Source organism: Lonchura striata, chromosome 1A, assembly GCF_050655825.1.
Source record: "Lonchura striata isolate lonStrDom1 chromosome 1A, ASM5065582v1, whole genome shotgun sequence".
Taxonomy (NCBI): Eukaryota; Metazoa; Chordata; class Aves; order Passeriformes; family Estrildidae; genus Lonchura; species Lonchura striata.
The window spans coordinates 61640357-61663991 of NC_140741.1; the positions used below are offsets into that span (position 1 = coordinate 61640357).

Below are 23635 nucleotides of genomic sequence, written 5' to 3' on the forward strand. Positions count from 1 at the left end.
CCAAATGATAAACCACACAGTTTGCTTTGTGTAACAGTCTGTATCAGCGCAGTACAGAAGAGGTCTTGTAACAGAAGGGGATTGTAACGGAGATGTGTGATTGTGGTTATTTTGGCTGCGTTCTTCAGATGTGCTGGTTTGCTACCAAGCACTAGAACTGGCCCCACAGAAAATACCTGGAAGCAGGTTTTTTTGGGGGTTTTTTATTAAATTTTAAAACTAAAAGGAAAACTTTACCTTAATGGCAGCTCTAGACAGAGTGTAAGCCAGTGCTCACAGTTGCTTGCCTTCTAAACTTCAAACAGAATTTCCTGGCTTTTCCTGCTGGTAACAGAATTTTTTTCCTGACAACAGCTGCTGCTTATCCGAGCAGCAATCAAGCGAATGTATCAGGAGTGGTTGGAGCGCGAAGTATTAAATAACCAGAACAGCCATGGTGGCCCTGTTCTCAGAGCTATCCCGGCTGAGGGAACAGCCACAGCTGTGGACAACTGTGCACTTCAGCACAAGGCATATTTATGTTCCCAGGGAAACAAGATTGTCCTAGGCCCCCACCAGCTGATAGCAAATGGCTGCCAAGGTGCTTCCTGGGAGAGGTGTTTGGACATGAAGAGACTCCCTAAAGCAGCACAACAAGCTGAGAAAGTACAGTGGGTAATTCAGGTTTCAAGAAGTTCTCCTGGGTAGCATAAACCCGATAGTACTGCAGGAGTGTGAAAATGGGAACGCTGTCCATTATTTTAGCAGACCTCCCAATTCTGGAAAGTGCCCCAAGGTGGCACTGCTGCCTTGCAGCACAGGGATGCACCTGAGCCTGGGGAGGGCAGCTGCGGCTTCTGGGATGCCCATAGTAATGTCAGTGCAAGAGGCATGAGGGAAGTCTCCCAGACAAGAAAGCTGCAGGTGGGAGCAGCCAGGAGACAAACACATGGAGAAGCTTGGGCTACAGCAGAACCCAGTGCTGCTACAATTGGTTTTCTAAGTCCACACTGCTTCCACACAGATACGGGAGGTTTGCATTCCTGAAACGCCGGGAGGTCACGGTGTGGTTGACTCCACGTCTGTCCATTGAGAGTTCTAGGCGTTAGCTCACGTCTCTGCTGCATGCAAGAACAGTTCTTTGGCTTCTGGCACTCAAGTGTTCAAATCCAGGGAGGCATCTCTACTCACCCATCAGCATGGCATGGTAGGCACACTTGGATGGATTCCTATTCTGGAGTAAGTGTCCACACATTAACTGATGACAAATGTGTAACCACACCTCGACAAGTCCTATAAATGAGCATAACCCTAAACTCAACTCAAAACTTTGTATGCACCCAACTGCATACAAAGTAGCTGGGTGCTAAGAAACCATTCTGGGAGCTTCCCTGCATCTGAGAAAAGAGTCCACCTTTCCAGAGGTGGGAGCCCATAACCAGGGTCTGATCCAGATTATACAAAAATATCAGTGCTGGGGTGAGTAATACATGTAATACTCATCCAGGACTTCCTGACTTGCTGTGTTGTGGAGGCAGCTCACAGAAACAGTATGGGAATAGCTGTCCTGGTGTACTCAACTAATGTCTCCCCCCAGAAAGTAGCTAAGGATATTTTGGTAAACTTTGTCAAAGGCAATGGCAGAGAGGTGATTTATTAACGTTGTTTCTGTACATAGCCCTGCCACTGAGTGGGAGCAGGAATATCATAAACCGGAAAAAAGAAAAAAACAGAATCTGTGAAGCCACCTGAATGCTTCCTTTTGAGAGGAATCTGGTGGAGAACTCGGAAAAGGGGTTGCATAATATCCTGGGGCAAATTATTCCAAGGCAAAAACCAATCAGACCATAATAGAAGAATAAATCTCTCCCCAGTTCCAACCTAGCTCAGCACAAGGAGCACTGTTGGGGGTGAGAATGCAAGCTAGCTATTGAGCAGAAACCATTTGATGTTCCACTTAGGCTAGTTTTGATTTTGGAAAATAATTCAAGAATTATTGTAAGAGATGGGTGCAGGGGTTGGGGAGGGGAGGAGGAGGGGTATGCGGCTGGCTGTCTGCATCAGGCCAGCATAATGCTGTGCCGTATGAATATGGTCTGACCAGATGGTCTAATTAAATCCTAAATGGGGTAAATGGTAAGCAGGTCAAAGCAAAAGCTACTAGCTTTGTGCAGAGGGTATTTTCGTTTCCCCAGTGAAAATATTAACATTATCCCATTGGAAGAGCAATGACTGGGAAAGGTACTGAATAGGAAAGTGCATGCTGCTCCTGTCCCCTTCACTAGGACAGAGACTTACCAGGTAGCACAAGGCAGACCCACACACAGCCCCTCAGTTCCGGGGGGTACTGCAGTAATAACAGCAAATGTGAAGAGACGCTCCACACGCGCACCCTCCCCCAGACTCCAGGCTCTGAAACGATTTAAGAGCCGAAGCGAAGAAGCCGTTCAAGACTCGCACCTTGTGTATCCTTGTAAGGGCCACGGAGACGCGGGGAAGCAGACGAGGGCTGCCCGGCTCCGCGGCACGTCCCGCCCGCGCGGCCCCGGAGGGCGGGCGGCCGCCATCAGCTCCGCGGTCCCGCCCCCCGCCCGCAGAGCCCGGCCGGGATGGCGGCGGCGCGGGGCCGGGTGCTCTGTCTCTTCGACGTGGACGGGACCCTGACGCCGGCCCGGCAGGTAGCGAGGCGCGGGGCGCGGGGCTCTGGGGGGCGAGGCCAGCGAGGCGGAGCTCGTCCCGCCGGCTGCGGCCTCACCCGCTGCTTCCCCGCCAGAAAATCGAGCCGGAGGTGGACGCGTTCCTGCGGGAGCTGCGGGAGAGGGTGCATATCGGCGTGGTGGGAGGCTCCGACTATGCCAAGATAGCCGAGCAGCTGGGGGAAGGGGACGAAGGTGAGCGCGGCGGACGAGGTTTCCCGGGGATCACCTGTGCCCTAAATCCAACCCCAAGGCTGCCCTTGGGGTGGCTGGCCGTGCTGCTGCTTGGCTCCCTCTCCCCGTATTAGGAGGGCAGGCAGGGATGCTCCAATCCATGCTGCCGGCTCCAGCGTCAGTTTTGTGCGAGCTACCTCAGAGCTCTGACAGCTTCACGCCTCGCAGGCAATTTTCGCCTCCTTGCTACTCCGTGGTGGGGTCCCCGCGGGTTCCTCGTCACGTTCCAATGGGAGCACGGGGTAGAGTAAGGAGTGGGAGGGCAAGGGGGCAGCGCCTGCCTCCCCCACCGTGTTCTCCTTCTCCGGCATGGATGACAAGCGCCACTGGGCTCCAAGCTCTGCCTCCCACTTCGTTAGTGGAGGGAGGCCGAGAAATTCCCGGCTGAGGCTGATTGCTGTGTCGCCAGTGCTGCGTGTCTCGGTTGCAGGGGGGGCTGGAGTCAGATAACCAGCAACGACACCAACCCAGCAGCCTGGCAGTGGGTGCTGCACAGCAGAGAGCAGAGTAGCACGTATGTAGTTGAAAGCCAAATATTTGTGAGCCTTTATCTTCGTCCTGCAACTGATTCAGCCCGTGACCTCAGTCAGGTCGTTCCCCCCTGCATGCGTCATCTCCCCAGCCGTGAGCAGAAGATAATCTCCTCATCCACTTTGCAGAAAGCAATGAGCATAGGATGGCCCTTTGCAGAGCACAGGAGCTGTGGAAAGCACAGTACTAAGAAAGCAAGAAGATGGTTCACTCAGTCCTGATCCCAGTCCTTTTTGCCCCTTTTCCCCAGCAGTAGTAATGTTTCCTCTTTTTTTTTTTTTCCCCTCTTAGTTATTGATAAGTTTGACTACGTCTTCGCCGAGAACGGCACAGTGCAATACAAGAATGGGCAGCTGGTCTCCAAACAGGTAAGTCCAGCTGCCTTTGCAGCCATGGCTCTCCTGCCCTGTGCACCACGGCGAGCAGCACCTGCCCTACGAAGGTAGATGGGCAGCTTCTTCTCCCCAGCTGATACCTCTTCCAGGTGGGCTTCATGGGAAGTCAAGAATCGTCACTTGTCCTTCTCTTTCTGCAGGCCATTCAGGACCACTTGGGGGAGGAGCTGCTGCAGGATCTGATCAACTTCTGTCTCAACTACATGGCGCTGCTGAAGCTGCCCAAGAAACGGTAACAGCTCAAGCGTATACAAGTGGAAGTCATGACACTGATTTCTATGGAGCTAAGCTCCATATCTCTCCTAAAAAGAGCTGATCTACAGAGCTTGTCTTGCTCCAGGTTTTATCTTAGCATCCAGAGGCACTGTGTAGGATCACTGTCTCCCTGAGCTGGGCACCTTGGGCAAATAATGGAGTGTGTTTGTTCTGAAGAGTCTGCACTGTGTTTTAGCATAATGCCTGCTCTTTTGCTGCCTGAATTTTCCTCTCTGGGATGTAGCCAGTGTGTGTATCTCATTTAGGACAATGGTACCAGCTTGTTAGGGCATCAGCCATCACTGGTAGTATATATTCCCAGCCGTGCAAACAATGGCTCTTAAGATGGGAAGTCCAGCCCCTGAACACACGTTTTCACACTGTTTCTAACCCAGTGTTGCTGGCTGGCCCTGCTCTGATCCCTACCCTGTGTTACTCAATGCTCTTCCCCTTGAGATCCAGCAGCCAGAGGGTGAGCTAGGTTGGTAGACCCCTGCTGAAGGAAGACCAGGCCACTACCAGGACAAGAGAGGGTAGTCTTCCACTGGATCAGCTCGCTCTGTCAGCAGAGAAAGAGAGAGAGAACTGATGGCATGAAGGTGGAAGTGGGGAGCAGGAGGGTCTTTCCAGAGGCAGCCTGCAGTTAAACCAGTTGGGTTGTAGGGTCAAACCTCACCTCAAACCACAGTTTCAAAAACACAAGATCCACCCAGGGCTTTTGGGAGCAGCAGCTCTGCCATCCCCTTGCCATGGCTGATTTCTTTTCTGCTTTCCCCCTGTGTTTGTACAGTGAACACAAGCAGGTGAAATTACTGTGGTAGAAGTTGCTAAACTGTGATTTGGATTAGTTGTTTTATATGAGTCACCATGTGGCAGTACAAGGACCAGTGAAAGGGGCTAGGGTGGCTCCTTGCAACAGGACGGCTGGTAGAACAGGCCCCCAAAAGCACGGGCTGGGACCCAGAACCTTCAAGGCTGTTTGGTTGCCTCATTGCTGTCTGGTTACCCAACAGCCTTGGTGGAGTTTCAGCTCACAATTGCTCTGGATTTAGCCTTACGGGATTTCTAGCAAAGCAAGGGCTTTAACCCACATCTCCTGAGTGCTGGGCTGGGGTGTGTGCCACCAAACCCACAGTGCCGCAGAGATGCTGCAGGCATGGCTGCCTGTGTGTCCATTCCATGATATTCCTCACTGTGTTCCTCTCTCCCAGAGAGGAGGGGGAGAGCTTTTCCTCCAGACTCAGGGTGGTAAGCATTTTGTCACAGAGAAAGAGCAGGCAGGGCTGGGAGGGACAATAAGCTCAGGGGTCCTCAGCTGGACACAGTAGGGGATCTCCCTCTCCAGCACAAGAATTTCAATCTATTTTCACACTGGAGGATGGACATCCCCTGTTGTTTCTGCCCCACCAGTGCTAGTATAGCTGTCTGACCCCTCAATAAGCAAACAGAAGTAGCTGGGTTTTTACTAGAGACAAAAGAAGGGAGCAGTTTTCTGCCAGCTCAGTGCTTTCAATCACCCCACCGAGGAAGCGGCAGAGAAATGACCCCAGTACAAGGTGAGGGTGGCAAGCAGGAACTGGATCCTGTCTGTGCAGACTTAGATAAGAGCTGCAGTCAAAGGTGCAGGGGTCAAGAGGGAGATACAAAGACCCTGATTTGTGTCCCTTGAGGAGGCCCTGATTGCTCCTCAGCCTGCTGCCAGAGTTACACTGACCTGGGCCATCCCACTGCCCCAAGGTACTGCCAGTTTCACCCAGCCCACACAGCATTTCTTAAGAGCCTCATGGGGTAGAGGTGCCACAGCCTCATCAGGCAGCTGGTCCAGGACAGGCAATAGCTGTCCTTGCAGTTATCACATTAGAAAATGTTAGCTGTCATCTCCCCTAAGTTCATTGCTTCCAGCCTATCCTTAGGGCACACAAGGACTGTTTATTTCTCTTCTCTCACCATCTCTTTTTATAACACTTTGAGCTCCCTGGGACCTTAAGCAGTTGTTGGCGCCTGATCTGTGCCTGTTGTGAAGCACTCAGGAAGTGGGCATGGCTTCTCTCCTCCTGCATTTTCATGCAGAGCCTCACTAAGCAGCCATTCTCCTGGAAAGGTTGTTTTTCTCTCCCTGCCCCAGTAACCTTGTGCCTTTGCCCACCCACAGAGGGACCTTCATTGAGTTTCGCAATGGAATGTTGAACATCTCCCCCATTGGTCGGAGCTGCACCCCAGAGGAGCGAATCGAGTTCTCGGAGCTGGACAAGGTACAAGGGCCAGACCTGGGCTCAGCCTCCCCTTGGCTGGTTTTGCATGACCCCAGATCTCAGGTCTTGTGTCCTCCCCCACCTTCCCAAGGAGAAGGGAGGTTCCGCTTCAAGCATATGCAACAAGGGGGAGACAGGACTGGAAACCCAAGGGAAGATACAGATGAATGGAAGAAACTTGATTTTATTAGGGATTGCCAACGAAAGGGGGTGGCCAACAGGATTCCCTGTGCTGTGGGAGAGCCCCAGGGAATGAGGCAGTTATTTAACAGCGTGTTTCCTCATTTACAGTATCCAAAGATGGCTCAGCAGCTGTGTTCTCTCTCCTACTTCCCCAGCCCAAACAGAGCTGGAACTAATGGGCTTTCCAAATTGGGAGGGCCGTGGCAGATCTGCTGGGCAGATCTCTAGAGGATTTGGCCCATGCTCATACCAGTTTCTGCCTGGGGAAGCTTTCTTGGGGTTGAGGGACCGGCTGGTCTTTGCAAGACTTTTTAAGCAAAACTGGAGGCTTTGGGTTATGAGCTGGGCTGTGGGAAGCTGAAGCAGTTGCATTTCATTGCCAAGGAAGATCTGGGATCTGCTTCTCCCAGTGGAGTGAGCTGGTGGCCTTTTGAACACTGGGCAGGACTAGTGGAACCTGGCTAAATGGCATGGCACTGGGGCCCAGTGCAGGTGGGGAGGGAGCAGAGTTGCCCAGCAGACAGATTATGGTGGTTTCTGGGCAATTGTCAACTTCTAATTATTCCAACCCGCTTTTCTTCCCTTTCCTCCTTATCCTCCACAGAAAGAGCGGATACGGGAGAAGTTTGTGGCAGCCTTGCAGAGGGAATTTGCTGGCAAGGGCCTGCGTTTCTCTCGAGGTGAGCAGGGAGGGCTTCCTTGGCTTTACCTTTATCATGTTTCCCATAAAATTCTGTTAAAGGGAGCAGGAATCCCAACTGTTCCCTCTGAGTGTCTGGAAACCCTGGGAAGAGCAGAAGGAGATTTTAGTCCTGGAGAGCTGCCACAGGGGAGTCACATTTGCATCCATGACGTCTGCATCCACGCAGAGAGCAAGCCATCCTGCAGACTTCCCTCCCTGGGAATCAGCCAGACAGACAGGATTCCATCCTGTGACATTATCCCTGCCTTAATCTCAGCTGGTGGAGCCCACTGCTGCCCAATAGATCTGTTCTGGCTCAAACATCAGCAGCAGAGCAGCCGGCAGAGCCCCAGGCACATGCGCTCTTCTCTAGGAATAGGACAGGAAACTAATGCATGTCTTGGCTCTGGGGTTTTCTTGGGACAGTTAGCTTCAAGGGAAACATCTTTCTTCCTGAAAGGAGATCTGACAAGCAGGGAGATTGCAGCTCCCTGCCATGGGCTTTTGTAGGGCTGTTTCTTGGGATGGTTCTGACAGCCAGCTTACCAGAGGTACGGAGCTGAAGGAGGGGCTTGAGCAATCCTGGGTGTCTGGCCAGGATAGGGAGAAAAATGTGAGGGTGTGTAAGTTGTGGGGGTGATGCTGAAGAGGATCCTCTTCAAGGGTGTGGGATAAGAAGGTTCCATGTGGCAGCCCAGCCAAAGGGCAAGGGGGTGGTGAGGCTGAGGCAGTGGCTAACACCCCAGGCCCTCTGATGCTCCAAGAGCTTTTCTCTCAGAGCCTTCGCTTGCCTTCAGCATCCTGCCAGAGGCATCCTGTGCTGCCCACAGCACTGGCATGCACTATTTGTCAGAGCAGAGAAAGACAAGGTCCCTGCTGCTGTGTGCCCCCAGGCACAGGGTGTGAGAGCCGGACAATGGGCCTTTCTCCTCGGGCTTTGGGAAGCTGCCACAAAGAGCCCAGGCCTGTTGTATAAAAACATGAAGGGGAGCTGTGGGCCCCTGCTCCTCCACAAAGAAAATGTGGAGTATCTCAGGTCAGGCATCTAAAAAAAGGGCATGCAGAAACTTAACTCTTCTGCCAGGCTGGCTCTATGTACCTTCTGGCTGTGGAGGATTAGAGGCCCAGAGGTGGTGGGAGGTCTCCCTGCAGACCCCTAGGTCCCTGCTCTACCTAGGGGAGTAACAGTGCTGGCTGGTTCACACCACCTTGGTACCCTTTGATTTCTTACCTGCTCCAGCTGACATCAGGAGCCCCTTCCTGCTGCCCAGCTCTGTTTCAAGGGCTAGAATGCAGTGAAAAACAGTGGTTTTTACAGGTAAATGACTTTGGATGCAAAAAAAAGAGGATGTCACCAAGTTTAGCTCCTAATCTGATGCTGGACCTGCTGCAAGCCTCCATAGCTTGCAGCAGGAGCTCATAGGGCACTTACTCCCATCCTTATCACAGTGCCTGTCCAGTTTCTCAGCTGCAAGGTGGACATACAGGCTCCATCCCCATCTTCTCAGGCTCCAAGGAGGCTTGCTTCAGGATCCCCAAACCAACAGGGACACTCCAAACAGCTGGGAAGGGGAGGTGCATGACATCAGGACTTGCATGTTTGAGCAACCTGGGGTGTCAGTGCCTCTTCTTCAGCGGGAGCTGACCCTGTGATTATCTGTCTACTCACTCTCTTCCTTAGAGAGGTAGATTTATCATTTAAGAAGGAGATTGTGACACTCCAGGATTTCTCATGCATATTCCAGTAGGTTGCCTGGAGAAGACAAGCTGACTGGCATGAGGTCGCACATACTAGCTCTAATCCCTGTACCTCTGGCTCTGACTGAGACCTAAGCATACATATGCCCTAAGTTGCAGGCTTTATTTTGGGAAGAGCATGTCTCCTGTCTTGGTGCTGGGACAAGGGTCTCTCTGCAGCTGTGGACACAGTGTGGCACTTGAGAGGATGCAGAAGGTGCTGCCTCCAAGCACCCCCAAAAAGCAGCAAAGTGCTGGGGTAAGCCCTGCCTGGTGTAAGAGCAAGGGCTGGGAAGTTTGTTAACCCTTGGTTGCTGTGGGTGTCCATGCCCATATACATGTTCTCTGGGAAAGCTCCCTTGCCACTGTATGTTGGTCACATGTGACTTGATGCCTCTCCAGATGTCAGCAACTCTCACTAAACTCCTGTGTCAAGAGGTCACAGGTCAGGGTCGTGCCCTGATTATGTCAGCGGGTTGGTGGTACCTCCATGGCAAGGTCCTTGATCAGTGTGCAGAGACAGCATGCAGGCTCTCCTGCAGTCCCTGCACAGTTAAGGAGCACCAGAAGAGTAGTTTTAGAAGGGCCAGTGATGTCTAGCAGGAGCCTAGGAGAGAGTTCGGTGCCCGTCTCCAAGGTCATTGTCCCCTGTTGGGACACAGAACCTGCTGGTAGTATCTGCAAGGCATGACCCAAAATCTACCCCCAAAAGACGCCTTTTGTGGGAAGAACCCTCTGGTTCATGCTTGCCTGCAGGGAAGCTGTGCTAATGTCACTCCAGCCATGCTGATGTCACTGCAGCCTGATGCCATAGGAACAGCCTCTGCCACTATCCTAGCCATGTGCCAAGAGGAACACCAAGGCAGAGCTGGTGTTTGTGGCTGCCCTTGGGTTGGGGGCTCTCCCCAGACATCCAGCTCCCAGCAACGTTGCCTGATGCCCTCTCTTCTCCTGGCAGGTGGCATGATCAGCTTTGACGTCTTCCCAGAGGGCTGGGACAAGCGCTACTGCCTCAATGTGCTCGACGATGAGAGATTTGACACCATCCACTTCTTTGGGAACGAGACAACCCCCGTGAGTACGCCCCATTCTCCCCACACATGGCTGCTTTCTCTCCTGCTGCTCCATCATGGGTCCCATGGTCCCACTGGTGCCAACACAGACCTTTAGTGGTGTGAAGGGGGAAGATGCTGCCCTGTCCTGTGGGTTTGCAATACTCTCATGATGGTTCTCCTGGCTTGTGTGGAAATCACCTTGGATTCACTATGCTAGGAAGCAGGTCCACTTCAGCATTGCTTCCCTTGCCCCAGCACCCTCTGGAAGGCAGCAGCCACTGCTGTGGCCTGCATGACCCTGAACACAAGCCCCCAGCACTTAGGAGAGGACTCCTCAACAGCAGGATTAGCTTCCCTTTACTTTTAGAGCAGTGGAGGATGATGCTTCCTTACTGCTGTAGATCAGCTTGGTAATCCACTCAGGTCTTGCCAGATTCTGGCAGCCCCTGCTCCCCAGATGTGCCCATCCCACCTTCCACTAACCCCTCCACAGGCAGGGCAGGGGTTAACCCAGGCTTCTGGACTTTGCCGATCTGGGACCTTCCCTATCTTTTCTATGCTCCTCCCCTGGCACTGAAAAGGGAGACAAGAGGGAGGAAGCAGAGCTCCCAGCCCAGCCTCTTCTGCCCCCATGGGCCAGCAAAGCCCTGCCTGCCCAGCCTCTGGCTCCCAGCCCAGCTTCCCATGGAACAGAGCAAAATGTGGATTCATGGATGAGGTTGTTCTGCTAATGCTGTCGCTATTTTCTATTCCCCTGCAGGGAGGGAACGATTATGAAATCTATGATGATCCACGCACTGTAGGACACAGTGTCCAGTCCCCCCAGGACACAGTCCAGCGATGCCGCGAAATTTTCTTTCCAGAACGAGCAAATGAGTGCTGACTGCCCGGTCCCTGCAGCCCTGCCCCAGTCCCACTCTCTCCCTGCACCGGAGAATGGAAAAGCACCTTCATTTGAGGAATCTGCTCAGGATAGATCAAAAAAACACTTGACAGAGCTGGTCAGGATGTAACATGTGAGTGTGGTAGGTGGCAGGAGGGGGCCTTGGCTGAGCAGGCCCTCAGTGCTCCCCGTGTATGGCTGGGGATCACCAGACCCTACTCGCCTCCAGAGAAACTTCTCTCTTGACACTTCAGCTGTGGTGGGCAGTAATGCAGATGCTTTTGTGGTCAGAAAGCATTTGAAAGAGGCAAAGAGCGAGTGTGTTTCCGTCCTGCACTCCCTCTCCTCTCCTCTTCTCTCCTTTTCCATGCACTTTCTCGTAACACTTGTGCATGAGGGAACATGTGGCTCACGTTCTTCTCCCCCTTGCACCTTGGCCAGAGAGGCTGGGGCTGCTGGGGCTCAAGGCATTCACCAGAACTGCTCTGAGGCAGGAGGCCAGGAAGGCTGTTTGCTCCAAGCCTGTGGTCGGATGGAGTAGCTGAGATCCCAGCTTGTTGCACTGTTGTTCTTCCTAATGGAGAGGTCCCTGTGTCCTTCCCATCAGTGCCATAGTGTGCCAGTCCCTCCCTGCAGATGACCTGGGAACGATAGCTTTAACATGGCTGGGCTGCTGCTCTGAGCTTTGCTCGGGTGCATAAAGAAACCAGTTCTTCTCTTTAGCTTACAACAAACACCTAGGGTTTATTTTCTATATTATTCCCTATTTTCAAGTCAGACCTTGCATGGCACAGCTGGAGAATCCTGGCACTTCATGATATGGAACAGTTTGGGGTAGAAGGATTTCCAGTGGTCTTCCCACTAATGTATCCACTGGGCATCACAGAATCACAGAATTGTTAGGGTTGCAAGGGTCCTCTGGAAATCATCAAGTCCAACCCTCCTGCCAAAGCAGGATCACCTTGAGCAGGTGACAGGAATGTGTCCAGGTGGGTTTTGAATGTCTTCAGAAAGGGAGACTCCTCAGTCTCCCCAGGCAGCCTGTTCCAGTGCTCTGCCACCCTCAATGTAAAGAAGCTCTACCTCATGTTGAAGTGGAGCCTTGTGTTTTAGTTTATGGCCATTGCTCATCATCCTGTCGGTGGGCACCATCAAAGAGAATCTGGCACCATCCTCTTGGCATCTGCCTTTCAGATGTTTATATTTATTAATGAGATCCTCTTGCAGTCTTCTCTCCTCTGGACTTAACAGGCCCAGGTCCCACAGTCCTCATAAGAGAAATGTGTCCTTATAAAACCTTACCCATGGCATTCATAACAGACCAAGTCCCCTTCCCTCCCCAGTGCTCAGCTTTCCATCCTGCTGCCAGAGGCATTTTAAGCAGGGGTCAACACCGGTTGACCTGAAACACCTGGTTCATAGAGCTACTGGAGTTACCTGCTCAGCAGTGCCCTCCAAGCTTGGTCTTCCCCCCATCTCATCCCACACACCCAGTTTACAAGCTCACCTTTAGGAGACAGGATGTCCAGTGCAATTGTCATATGTCCTGTTCCTCTCCCTGGATCTCTGTAGGTTTGCAACCCACATCTTTCCTTCAGCCTTTGACCTTCTCCCTCACATTGTCCTTTTATTCCCAGCAGTTGCATTGTGGTGTGTGGCCACAATGGTGACACTTGTTACAACTTGGTGCTCAAAAGGAGCTCAGGGATCCCGTCCATGGAGATGGTCTGCTTGTAGCTCCCCACGGTACACAGATCTGGTGTTTGTGGACTTGGGAGAATGTTGGAGGTTTCTGCAAACCCTCCCTCAGGGAAGGCCCCTGTTGCTCATCCCAGGAACCTTTCTTACCCCATCCCTGCTGGTTATGGCACTGCCCCATCTCTTGGTCCTGTTTTCTCTCCCCTGTTCCTAGTTTCTTCATCGTTGCTCTCCATTTTCCACTGGCAGCTGGACTGCAGAGAGGAGTTTCTCAGCTGGCTACTGCCACCTGGGCAAGGCACCACCATTCTCCTCAGGCGAGAGACACTGGTGCTTTTAGACCCAGGGCACGGCTCCCACATTGCCATGGGCAGAGTCCCTGGTGGCCCTTGGCACTGCTGCCTGGCCACAGGAGCAGGGATACTGCATGACCAGTGCTGGTGAAGTGCTGTTTCCTTCACCTGACTGCACCTCCTTACTACAACACATCAGATCTCTGATGCAGCACATTTGCATGAGCACAGCAGTCTGCCCAGCGTCCAGAAATCCTCAGCAAATCCATGAATTCCTCTTTCTACCCAGGGAAGATTTTTGTGTGGGAGAAGAGGACCTGTTGGAGAAGCTTCTATGCAGGATACCCTTTTCAAAGGTCACGTTTTTTGGCCCTCCACTGCAACCTTCATGGAGGAATTGTGTTTTGTGTCTGTTTCACTGTGGATCGGGTTATGTGTGAGTCTTAGGAAGTTTATTTTTCCTGTGAGTCTATTCATAGCCAGCAGGACCTCTAGTGAGCTTGATGATGAGTGAAGAGCAGGGTCTGGCCCTGAAGGTGTAGGGCACTGGTGGCCTTGAGGGATGAGGTGACTTGCACCTTTGAAGTGAAAGGCATTTCCTGCCTGTCCCTGAGACCCCTTTGCTATGATGCTCCTCTCATGGTGTGTGCCCACAGCGTAAGTGGGGGTTTCTCCCAGGGATGTGAGCAAGCAGACGTGGCAGGCCCCACGCCTGGGACTGTCTTGGTGTATGGATCCATATCTGTGTGAGATGGGCAGCTCCTGTCTGGCTGATGACAACTGTTATATGAGAAATATATTTAAATACATAGATATGTATATTTAAAAATTAAAATCAATCCTATTAAAGCCACAACACTCAGCACCTGGAGGCAGTGTGTGCTTTGTGCTAGGCTGTGCTGTGGGAATGGCAACATGCAAGACACACTTCAAAGTCCCCACAGCAATGGGGGGCCAGCCCCACTCCTGGTCACCCCTCGGAGTGAGCAAGAGCTTCCTGTCCCAGGCCCACAGTGTGGAGCATCTCCAGCCCCCTCCGGGACATACTGTGGGTGAGTCCTTTCTGATGTCTGGATAAATTCCTGGATGCTCCAGGTACTTTATCTGAGAGAGTCACTGTGACACATGCACACAGGACAAAGAGCCGGGACGGGCAGGCCTCATGGGAAAGTCACTTTTAATGGTTTATTGCCAATGTTACAAAGGTTGACACATGGTCAGACAGGCGGGAACCACACCAGAGTTGTAAAAACACCAACGAGTCTAGGGTTTTAGTTTATTTTAAAAAAAAAAAAAAAATCGGGCAGTTTGCCTTGGCCAAACTGACTGCATGTCCTGGGGATGCCTGGAGCCTGAGCCAGAGTTGCCACAGCCTCTGGGAGAACCAGGTTTTGGGTTGGCAGTGAGATGGGCTAGAGGGTCCTGGGGTAATCCACAGCAGCATGGATGGTCCTCGCAAATCCACAGAGCCCAGCTGTCCTGCATGGCACCAGCTTTGCTCTGCTCCTTTCCCCACTTAGCCCTGTCGCCAGCAGAGGCAGCAAAAAAGGTGGCAAACACCCCTCTCCATCCATGCTGAGCATCAGCAGTGCCAGCAGCTCCTGCTGCTGCCTGTCCCCTTCTGCCCCGCTCAGGGGGACTTGGTGGCACCCTACTGTCCCCAACCCTGCTTTGAATGCCTTAAGATGCTGGTAATTCCTGGAGCATGAGCACTGTTTCCCTGGGGTGAGCTCAAGAGCAGCCCAGTGCACGTTGTCCCTGTCCCAGTGCCCTCTTCCCTGTCACTCCCTGGGGCTGTGGGAACCCACCTGGCCAGGGTATGGCAAAAAAAGACAAAAAAACCAAAGTTTGTGCTTTGTATACAAGACCCTGCCTACACTGAGGGGCTGGGGAGGAGGTGGCTGTGCTTGCCCCATGACTGAGGCTGCTTAGACCCCTCAGCCCCTCACCACCCCAAGCAAGCTACAGACATGTACACACACACACACACACACACACACTCTCACGCACGCACACGCATGGGAAGGGGGTCCCCAGGGGGCCGGGGGGCAAGGGAAGGAGGAGAAAATGTCTGCCTCCCCAAAACCATGTCAGCACTGAGCCAAGAAAAGTGCATTACTGCCCAGCAGCAGCAGGGAGCACAGAGGTGCCAAGTGCCCCATGCCCCATGCCCAGGTGCAGCCCCTCAGGCACAGCACCAAGTGCCCCGGGTGACCTGCCAGCACCTGTCTGCCTCTTAAAACCAAATTTTTTCTTTCTGTAAACCAGTCATCTCCCTGTGGCACTGCTGACCTGAGATCTTGTGATGGAGGGATGTGGCTCAGGTGGGTGCTGTGAGCTGCCAGCAATGGGGATGGGTCTCAGCCACCCAGACCCCGCACAGTGATATGCCACCCCACACCACCCTGTTTTGTCCCTGCACCAGAGCATGTCCCACTGCTGCTGTCCCACTGTGGACTGAGTGGGGTGCCCATCTTGCCAGAGTGGAGTTCAGGAGGGTGAGCTGAGCCACCCGCTCGTTCTCTCAGCACCTGCTTCAGCCCAGTAGAGCTGGAGGGCTGGGGCATAGGACTGGTTTCTCTATTCCCCATGGCCTCCAGAGCAGGGAATGGAACACGGGGCTCGGTGCTGCCCCTGGAGCTGGGGGACACTCAAGGAGGAATCTGCTTCCCCTGTCCCCCTCGACAGACACTTACAAACACACACAGACAAAGGAAACCGTAACCTTATAAAAGACACTGAACGCAAACGCCTGCATGTTTGGGGGCAGCCCCGGCCCCGCCGCCGCCTCGGCTCCCCCCACACCCCTTGTGAGCGGCTGGGCAGGCTTGCTCCATGGGGCTGAGTGGCTGGCGGCCTCGCTGGGTGCCTAGGAGCCGATGATCTGGCCAGACCATGTCTCATGCTTCGTGTGGGGCGCCAGGTTGGTGAGGACCACCTCCACTGCCTGGAACTTCTGGTTCTTGGGAGGAATGGGGCAGACCTTGTATGTCACCTCATCCCCCTCCACTGGGACATACTCTCCCTCGATGCTGCAGGAGAGGAAAGGAGAGGTGGTGGTGCTGCTGCTGCAGCCAAGAGATGGACCCCTGCCCCGGACCCCCCAGAATGAAGGAGGGTACCTGACCCACCAATTGTGCCTTGGAAAAGAAAGCCCAATGATGATGGAGGGTACAGGACAAGCAGAGACCCGTGTCCACCCCATGGAGACCCCAGCCCAAAAGTCTCCAGCTCCATGCTGATGGCATGGCTTCCCTGGAGTTTTCCAGCACTGCACAGCCCTGGAACTTACTCAGACACATGCACGAAAATGTCCTCAGTGCCATTCTCTGGGGTGATAAACCCGTGGCCCTGGGAGCGAGAGAACTGCTTGCAGACGCCCTTGAAGATGGGGCCAGCAGAGGCACGCGCTGTCCTACAGGAGGAAAGAGAAGACTTTTCACTGGTGGCACTTGCCCAGGCAGAGGCACAGGGAGAGATTTTTGCTACGACCATGGCAGTTCCAGGCCGAATGCATGGCACCCACCCACAGCACTCTGGGCAGGGGTGTGCAGAGATGCTGGGCACCGCGGTGGCAAAATGCACCAGGTGCAAAGGGTTCTGCAGGCACTGCAGGTGACCACGGCTCAACTGGACATTCCCAAACCCACCAGGTACTTACGCCGAGTAGGTCCTGGTCCTCTTGGTGGGGAGGGGGCTGGGCAGGTCCCGTAGCAGGAGGTTGCCCCGCTCCCAGATGCGGCTGCCCTCCCGCTGGAAGGGGAAGGTGGGCCACACTGGCGACTTGGGGGAGTGCAGGGGTGGCACTGCTGGCGGGGCGCTGGGGTCCGATGACATGGTGGGGTCGGTGGGCTCCTCCATTTTGGGATCGGATGGGTGAGCAGCTGGAGAAAGGATGCCCAGGCGTGTGGGCCTACTGCTGGTGACCTGGGGAGCAAAAGGGGCTGGGGGTTACAGGACCTTCTGTGAGGCTTTTGGCACAATTTACTGCCAGGAATTGTCCCTTGGCTCCCAACCATTTGTGGGCACAGGGAGCTCCCACATGCTGCCAGCCTTCAGCGTTGGACACCAACCTCCAGCACTGGGAATTGCCCCAGGAAGCCTTTCCCAGCTTGGAGTCACCTGGGATGTTCCAGAAAATCAATCCCAAGAGAAAAACCTGGTTTGTTCAAACTTTCAATTGCCAGGATAATCTCACATATTAGAGATGAAGTCACTAAAAAGCACACCCTGGAAAAAGAAGCAGTGGAGCATGGGTTGCCACAGGCAGGGACCATTTTGGGAAGGATGCCCATGCAGTGCCAGCATGCCTGGGCCTCCAGTCCCAGACCCTGAGAACTTCCCCCATCCTGAGATTTCTGATTTAAAAAGTGAAGCAAAAAGGCTGAGACAACGGGTCAGTACATCAAGGTCAGGGGTCTGAGGTCTTCTCAGCACAGGAGGTTGCTTCAGCCCCGCTGGATTTAGGATACAACCCCAACCCCAGCCAGCAGCTGCTGTCCCTCCAGGCACATTCCCACAGAAAGAAGGAACACCAGGAGACTGTGGTGAGGCTGCCAGCAACCCTCATGCACCTCAGGCACCTCAGTCCAGCCACCACAGAAGCACAACCTCCTGCTGCTGCCATCATCAGGCTCCAGTTTCTGAAGGCATCCTGCCATTCTCAAGGAGTTAAAGCCCTAAGGCACAGGAACCCTGCAGATGGAGCAATCACAATTGTGGACACTCTTGTCCTTGACAAAGCACCCCAGCATGAAATTGGAGGCGCTGTGCATTTTTAAGTCTCCCAGATGCTCTGATGTGTGATCAGCACTGCTGCCACTTGCTCAGAAAGTCCTTGCTCTGTTGATTTTTATTCCAATCAGTTGCTGCATCTGACACTGTGCCTCTGTCCCAGGGTGCCCCACACCAGGGGTTGCTTGAGGGCACCTCTCTTTGGGTGCACTGGGTGGGAGCTCACCCACTTCCATTGCTCCTCAGGCTCAGGAGTTTCCATTGCCTGGAGCTGAGAAGCCCAATATCCCATGTATTCCATCCCCTTCCCCAGCAACCCCATTAGCCCTTTTCCACCCCACTGGGGCATGCAGCATCTTTTGGGACAACACCTGCATACACCGGGAAACATAGAGAATTATTTGATTTCTTTTCTGATTCACTGTGGCCTTTTGAGACATGAAGGCCCTGGGGGGAAGCGCAAAAGGGGGTCACCTCCACTCTGAAATTAGCAGGCATCAAGGACACGAGAAAAGATTTCTAGAGCAGCTGAAGTGCCAAGGAGGGACTAGGCAATTCCTGTTCCCCTCACCCACTTCCACCTGAGGCTGTCACTATGAAAATGGTGCACCTCCTCTGTGCGGCTTTCTCTGGCAGAGGAGGCCTTTCCATCCCCCCACCAGTTTAGGGACAATGGAGGGTTTTAACCTGAATAAGGATGCTTGGAGCAAACTATTAGTATGCTGAAGGAGTTGGTTGGCATCCACAGAGGGCTGGAAAAATGGAAGTTTCCCAGAGGCAAAATTAAAATAAGGGAGTGCACAGGAGGGGGAGCTTGCAGGGACAAAACAGTGTGCACTGGTGAAGTGGCAACCAAGAATGGGTTTGCCCCAGGTTCACCTGTGGGACCAGCCAAGGCCCAGGTGCCCTGGAAGGCTCCCTGTTTTGGGGGGTGAGTAGTGGTGAAGAATGGGAGCAGGCTGGACACTGCTGGGGAGGCAGACAGTCTGTTCCTGAGAGCTGAGGGAGCAGCAGAGATGCCCTCCTGGGCTGCTGTTTGCCCCCAGGAGCTGAGCTTGCTCCTTGTGGGAGAACAAGCGAGGTGCAATCCCCCACAGGCACTCTGGATGGCCCGTGGGGATGTTGGAGGGGAGCACTAGTGTAGGGTGGCAGCTCACTGGGATAAACAATGGGACAGGGTACAGCAAGGCTGTAGGATCCCCATCCTTAGTGGATGCACTGCCTGGACATGTCATGGAGCTGCCTGCTCTATCTCCTGCTTGGAGAAGGGCCTGGAGCAGAGATCTCTGTCCTGGAGCCAGGCCGAGGCCATCTCGCTCAGCAGCACTCAGCCCCTCTTCAGTACCTGGACCAAGAATCCCAGATTTGTCAGTCAGCCTTGGTGCCAGCAGCTGAATTCTTGGCTTTGGCAGTGCTGGTGAAGCTGAGATTGCATAGGAGCTTTGGCACATGGAGGACTCCAGGGCTGCATCCTACCTCCCACTTCATTTAAATCCCTGCTGCAAACAAAGGGACTGAGGAAATTAAACTCAGGGCAAAAGCAGGCTGAAAGAAGAGTGGGGACACAGGCATATCTTCACCAGTGTCTCCTCCCCTCCCAGCCCAGACAAAGATTAGGGAAAACCTCTGCTGTCCTCCTTCCCTCCCTGCTTTCCACCCCAGCACCCTCTCCCCAAACATTTCTCTACAATGCAGCCCCAGCAGGGGATAAGGAGGGAGTACCTCAGCACAAGAGGCATTTTCACCCTCTCCTCAATCTCCTGTGGTCACAGTAATCTCTTCTGAGCATGAGAGCATCTCTTCTCCCCACCTCAGGTCTCTCCCAGCTTGGCTGACACCACCCCACGACACTATGTCCACCCCACGCACGTATACAGTGCAGGGACGAAATCCGGGTCACTTGAGGAAGCAAGTGGAGAGACTGCAGCATCTCGGCTCTGCCGCGGGGCATGGGAAGCCTTTCCAGAGTAACCCTCCACTGCCACTGCTGGACCTCCACCTTGCTCCTCCCTGTCTCCTCTTGGTGGCTTTGCTCCGAGGGTCTCCCGGGGTGACAGTCCTCCAAGCCAAGGAGGCAAGTGGCTGCAAGCCCAGGGCTTCCTGAAAGGATGCTCTTTATAAAAAACACCTCCTTCCCTGTCCACCTTCTCTCCCTCCCCCAAAAAAATCTCAAAGCCAAACCCCAGAGCCCTCTGGTGACAGGTGCTTCTTTGGTAGCAGAAGCCAGCTTTGCTTTTATATTTTTTGGAGGACAGGCTCCTGAACAAGCAGAGCTGACAGTCAGGAGCCCTCGCAAGCGGAGGCAGGAAACCCAGGCCAATTAAGGCAGACAGGCAGTAGACACATCAGCTTTTATCTCGAGATCCAAGTACCCCATTCATCAGCAGCGACTGAAAGGTCTGCGGTTTATCAAATAAAATCACTGTCTCTCTCCCCTTCTTTAAAGCCAAACACATTGACTTGGGTGCTGGCTGTGACCTTGTTTAACTAAACAGCCTTTCAAGGCCCCCTAGAAGGGGGGAAAAGAGCCTTTTGAAGAGGCAGCAGCCTCTGTCTGCCACTCCCCATTCATTAGTGGCAGTGAAAAAAAAACCCTCACGCTCCCTCGCCCGGGCGGGGAAATACATATTTAATTAGCTTAATCGCCCTCGCTGAGCCGGCCCTCCTGTGCGGCGCTCCTTTGTGCTCCTTCCCATCCGCTGGAGCCCCCGGGATGCCCAGCATGGACTGGCGGATGGGTGGCCGCTTTGCTGGCGGCCCTCACGCTCCGGCTCTGGACGTGACCCTTCGGCTGGCCAGACCGTAGCCTTTGTGGGTAGTTCTCTTTCACGGCGCCGCTTCTCTTTGTAAATCCCCAGCTCGGAAGCTGCCTGCCACCACACTCGGCTCTCCCGAGTGCCACTGCTCCCCCCGCCCCAGCCAAGGAGCTGGGGGCTATTCTCCCTCTGCTGCCTTTTGCAGCAATCTCCTGCACGGGCTCTCCCACGCCACTCTCCATCACGTTTTCTCCATCCCTTGTGAATGCCCGTGGCCTCAGTTCGGGAGTCAGGCTTACTATCCCAGTAAACCTGCCCCATTAGAAAAAAAAGATCTCTGTATGTCAAAAAGACACCCCACCTCCACAGCCAGCTGCCAGCAGCCATCTCCTCACCCCGTGGAGCACAGAAAGCAATGCTCTGGCCCGCTGCCATTCTCGGGGAGGCTGATGCCCCCCCAGACTTAGCTTGTCTAGACACAGGCTGAAACAGAGAAGAGCTACACCCCTCCAGACGCATGACCGTGTCCCCAGAGATCAATGCAAAACGAAAAATCCAATTTTTCGGCTGCTGGGCACATTCACCTGCCGAGGGACCCAACAACAACACGTTGGCCATCAGAGATCCCAGGGGGGCTGCCATAAAGGGCAGGAACCAGCTGGGAAACCACGATGGCTCCAGGAAGGGGTTTCTGCGAGCAGGGCCAGTGCAACGCTGGCTGGGTTATGTTTCTCCATCCTTCCTTCCTCAGAGAAGGCTCACAGCCTTGGTGTCTGGCAGATTTTTATAAATGCTGTCTCTGTCTGATGCTAATGAAAGCCTCCCAGCTCCCCCCCTCTCCCGGTTTTGGTCACCAGATCATGTCAAGAGTTAAATATCAAGCAAAGCAATTTTCTCACCTACCCTGCCTATTACAAATCCCTTTGATGAGACAAATTACTATAGGAAAAATAAAACTAGGCGGTTTTTGGGCAATGCACACTGACAGCATCCCCTCCCCAGCTAAGCCAATCACACTCCCAACTCCAGAGATTTTTGCTGAGATAGTCTCGCCTACGATACAGCCTGCTTAGCGCTAAAATATGAATGTCACCTTTATGGATTGATTATAAAAAGCTCCCTTAGTCAGTGCTGGGCTGCCCAGTTCTCAGAGAGGCCATGAGGGAAAGCAAGCAGGCTGACAACTGCAAAGGAGAAGCAAATGGAGAAACCATCATGGAGGCTTATTTTACCTTTTAAGCATGTATGCATAATCATCATTCCCAAATAAAAAATTTGTGAGATTTGTTTACTTTCTTGTGATGGTTTTTATTTTTTTAATTAGCATAGCATCTTTCAAAGACATGGCACAGACATCTTCGTCTGTGTCCTTCCTTCCTCCTTTGTGGATCTAACTTGCCATCGGCAGGAATAGTGCATCCAGTCCAAAGAAATCCCAATTTCAGCCCCTGTCACTATCAGCCCACTTTAATAAGTCAGATTTTTCACAAATTGCCTCCCGCTCACCCGGCATCCGAGAGCTGGATCCCAGCTGAGCTCAGCCCTCCGTGGCAAAGACCTGGATTATTTGCCCCCAAGCCAAAGCAGACGTGCAACATTGCCGCCGCCACCCCCAGGGGAGTTATTGTTCCTGAGGCTGGTGGAGAATAACCAAACCGGAGGGAAGTCACGCTTCATCCTCGCACCTCTCCACTGTCAAAAGGAAAAAGCAGGTTTCAAGGAAAAACGTGGACCGTGAAGTTTAATCTCCAGCTACAATAGCCCTGGCGCGTTGCATGGCCATTGTGCCTCCCCTTACTCACCTCCTTAGCAGCGACGGGCTCCCTGGAGCTGCGCTCTGCAGAGCATCGGTGCTCGGAGGGGCCCGACGCTCCTCCGCTGCCTTGCGAGGGGCCGCGGTCTCGCCTGCAGCCCGGCTCCGGGGGGCTTTGTCGGCTGGCTCCTGCCGGCTGATGGATCTGCGCTATCTGATGTGTGGATGATGTGCGCCTCGAACACACACGCATCCGCACGCCTTCCCCTGACGTCAGGGCCGGGCCAGGGGGAGCGGGCAGGTGGGAGGGATCAGCCTGGTCATTTCGGAGCTAGCTAGGCTTAAAGCAGAAAGTCTGTATGGGGGGCCGGAGGTGACGAGGGTCGGCCCCGGGGAGCTGCATCGCTCCGGTTGCGCAAAGTGACGCACATCGGTGGCACAGCCGGACGCAGTGGGGCAGCCCCACAGGCTGCAGGGACAGCAGGGTGGGGTGCACTGCAGGCAGGGATGCAGACAGGGTCCCTCACAAGGGGTGAAACCTCTCCCCTGTCACCCCAAGTCTCACTGGTGCCTGCAGCCGGCTCTTCCCGCCTGCCCAAGCACCCCAGGGTACTACAGTCACCACCGGTGCAGTAGGAGAGAACAGGAGGCACATGCCGCAAACCCATCTTACTGCCCCATTCCCTCGGGGCTCACAGCCAGCCATCACAAACCCGTGTGCTTTCTAAGGGTCTCATTTCTGTCAGTGCACTGTGCCAGAAGATCTTTTCTTTCTGTTTTCCCCTGTGCTTGTGTGACTGTGCTCAGGGGAGCCACCTCTGCGGGCAGAGGCCATGCTCTAAATTGGCCTGAGACTTTCTCAGTCGGGGTGTAGGGCAGTCGGATGAGGGCAGAATCGTTTGCTGATTCCATTGGGGAATAGGGAGAGGAGTAATGGGGTTTAAATTACAAAGAGTAAGATTGATGTTAGACATTAGGAAACACTTTCTCACAGAACAGACAGTTAATTACTCAAGTAGATTGCCCAGCCAAGCATCAGGGTCTCCATCACTGGAGGCTGGTAAGAACAGACTGGGTAGGCATAACTCAAGGGGGATTTAGATGATATCAGCCTCATTTTGGAGAAGAAAGGTAGTCAATATCAGCACTTTACCAAGCAAATCCCTGTAATCCTGGAATAAAATTCACAACAACCCCGAACAACCATGGTGCAGTGTCAGTGCTGCAGGGAGCTGTCATGGGCATCCTGTGACATGGGGTGGCTGCAGGTTGCTTTTGTTTCCTTAAACTCTTTCCTTGATACATTCTAAGTAGCTGAATATGGTGATGCCAAATAGACCTGTTCCAGAAACAACCCTCAGGGCTGCAGGGTGGTGCACAAGTTGTGTGGGAACCATGAGGCATGGCAGAGAGTCAGGAGAGAGGGTTACAACTGCTCCACCTGGTTATATCCATGCATCCGTCCATCCCTCCATCCCTCCATCCATCCCTCCATCCATCCATCCATCCACCCATCCAT

General features: G+C 53.6%; 2 protein-coding genes across 3 annotated transcripts; one reads left to right on the forward strand and one right to left on the reverse strand.

Moving 5' to 3' along the window:
- The first annotated feature begins 2498 nt into the window (after positions 1-2498).
- Positions 2499-13738, forward strand: PMM1 (phosphomannomutase 1). Its single transcript, XM_021552768.4, has 8 exons — positions 2499-2657; positions 2753-2870; positions 3732-3808; positions 3976-4067; positions 6243-6342; positions 7130-7205; positions 9903-10018; positions 10760-13738. Exons 1-8 carry the CDS (start codon positions 2589-2591, stop codon positions 10880-10882), a joined length of 771 nt encoding a protein of 256 aa, XP_021408443.1. The 5' UTR covers positions 2499-2588; the 3' UTR covers positions 10883-13738.
- Positions 13739-14033: 295 nt separating this feature from the next.
- CSDC2 (cold shock domain containing C2) lies at positions 14034-22531 on the reverse strand. Of its 2 annotated transcripts, none has more exons than XM_021552769.3 (4): positions 22166-22531; positions 16535-16800; positions 16166-16288; positions 14034-15905 (listed from the first exon to the last, which is right to left on the reverse strand). In XM_021552769.3, the coding sequence occupies exons 1-4, from the start codon at positions 22367-22369 to the stop codon at positions 15743-15745; spliced, it is 756 nt and encodes a 251-aa protein (XP_021408444.3). In that variant the 5' UTR covers positions 22370-22531; the 3' UTR covers positions 14034-15742. The 2 variants fall into 2 exon arrangements, with proteins under 2 accessions (XP_021408444.3, XP_077639749.1); XM_077783623.2 differs by having other exon boundaries at positions 16535-16817; positions 22166-22361.
- Positions 22532-23635: the final 1104 nt, after the last annotated feature.

What these genes read in the sequence shown, in the direction of transcription:
- PMM1 (XM_021552768.4), top strand. Translation starts at nt 2,589, where the DNA reads ATGGCGGCGGCGCGGGGCCGGGTGCTCTGTCTCTTCGACGTGGACGGG. An exon ending in GCTGGGGGAAGGGGACGAAG is followed by an intron (nt 2,871 to 3,731) that starts GTGAGCGCGGCG and finishes TTCCCCTCTTAG; the next exon opens with TTATTGATAAGTTTGACTAC. An exon ending in GGCAGCTGGTCTCCAAACAG is followed by an intron (nt 3,809 to 3,975) that starts GTAAGTCCAGCT and finishes CTCTTTCTGCAG; the next exon opens with GCCATTCAGGACCACTTGGG.
- CSDC2 (XM_021552769.3), bottom strand. Translation starts at nt 22,369, where the DNA reads ATGCGTGTGTGTTCGAGGCGCACATCATCCACACATCAGATAGCGCAG. An exon ending in AGCCCGTCGCTGCTAAGGAG is followed by an intron (nt 16,801 to 22,165) that starts GTGAGTAAGGGG and finishes TTTGCTCCCCAG; the next exon opens with GTCACCAGCAGTAGGCCCAC. An exon ending in ATTTTCGTGCATGTGTCTGA is followed by an intron (nt 15,906 to 16,165) that starts GTAAGTTCCAGG and finishes CCTCTCCTGCAG; the next exon opens with CATCGAGGGAGAGTATGTCC.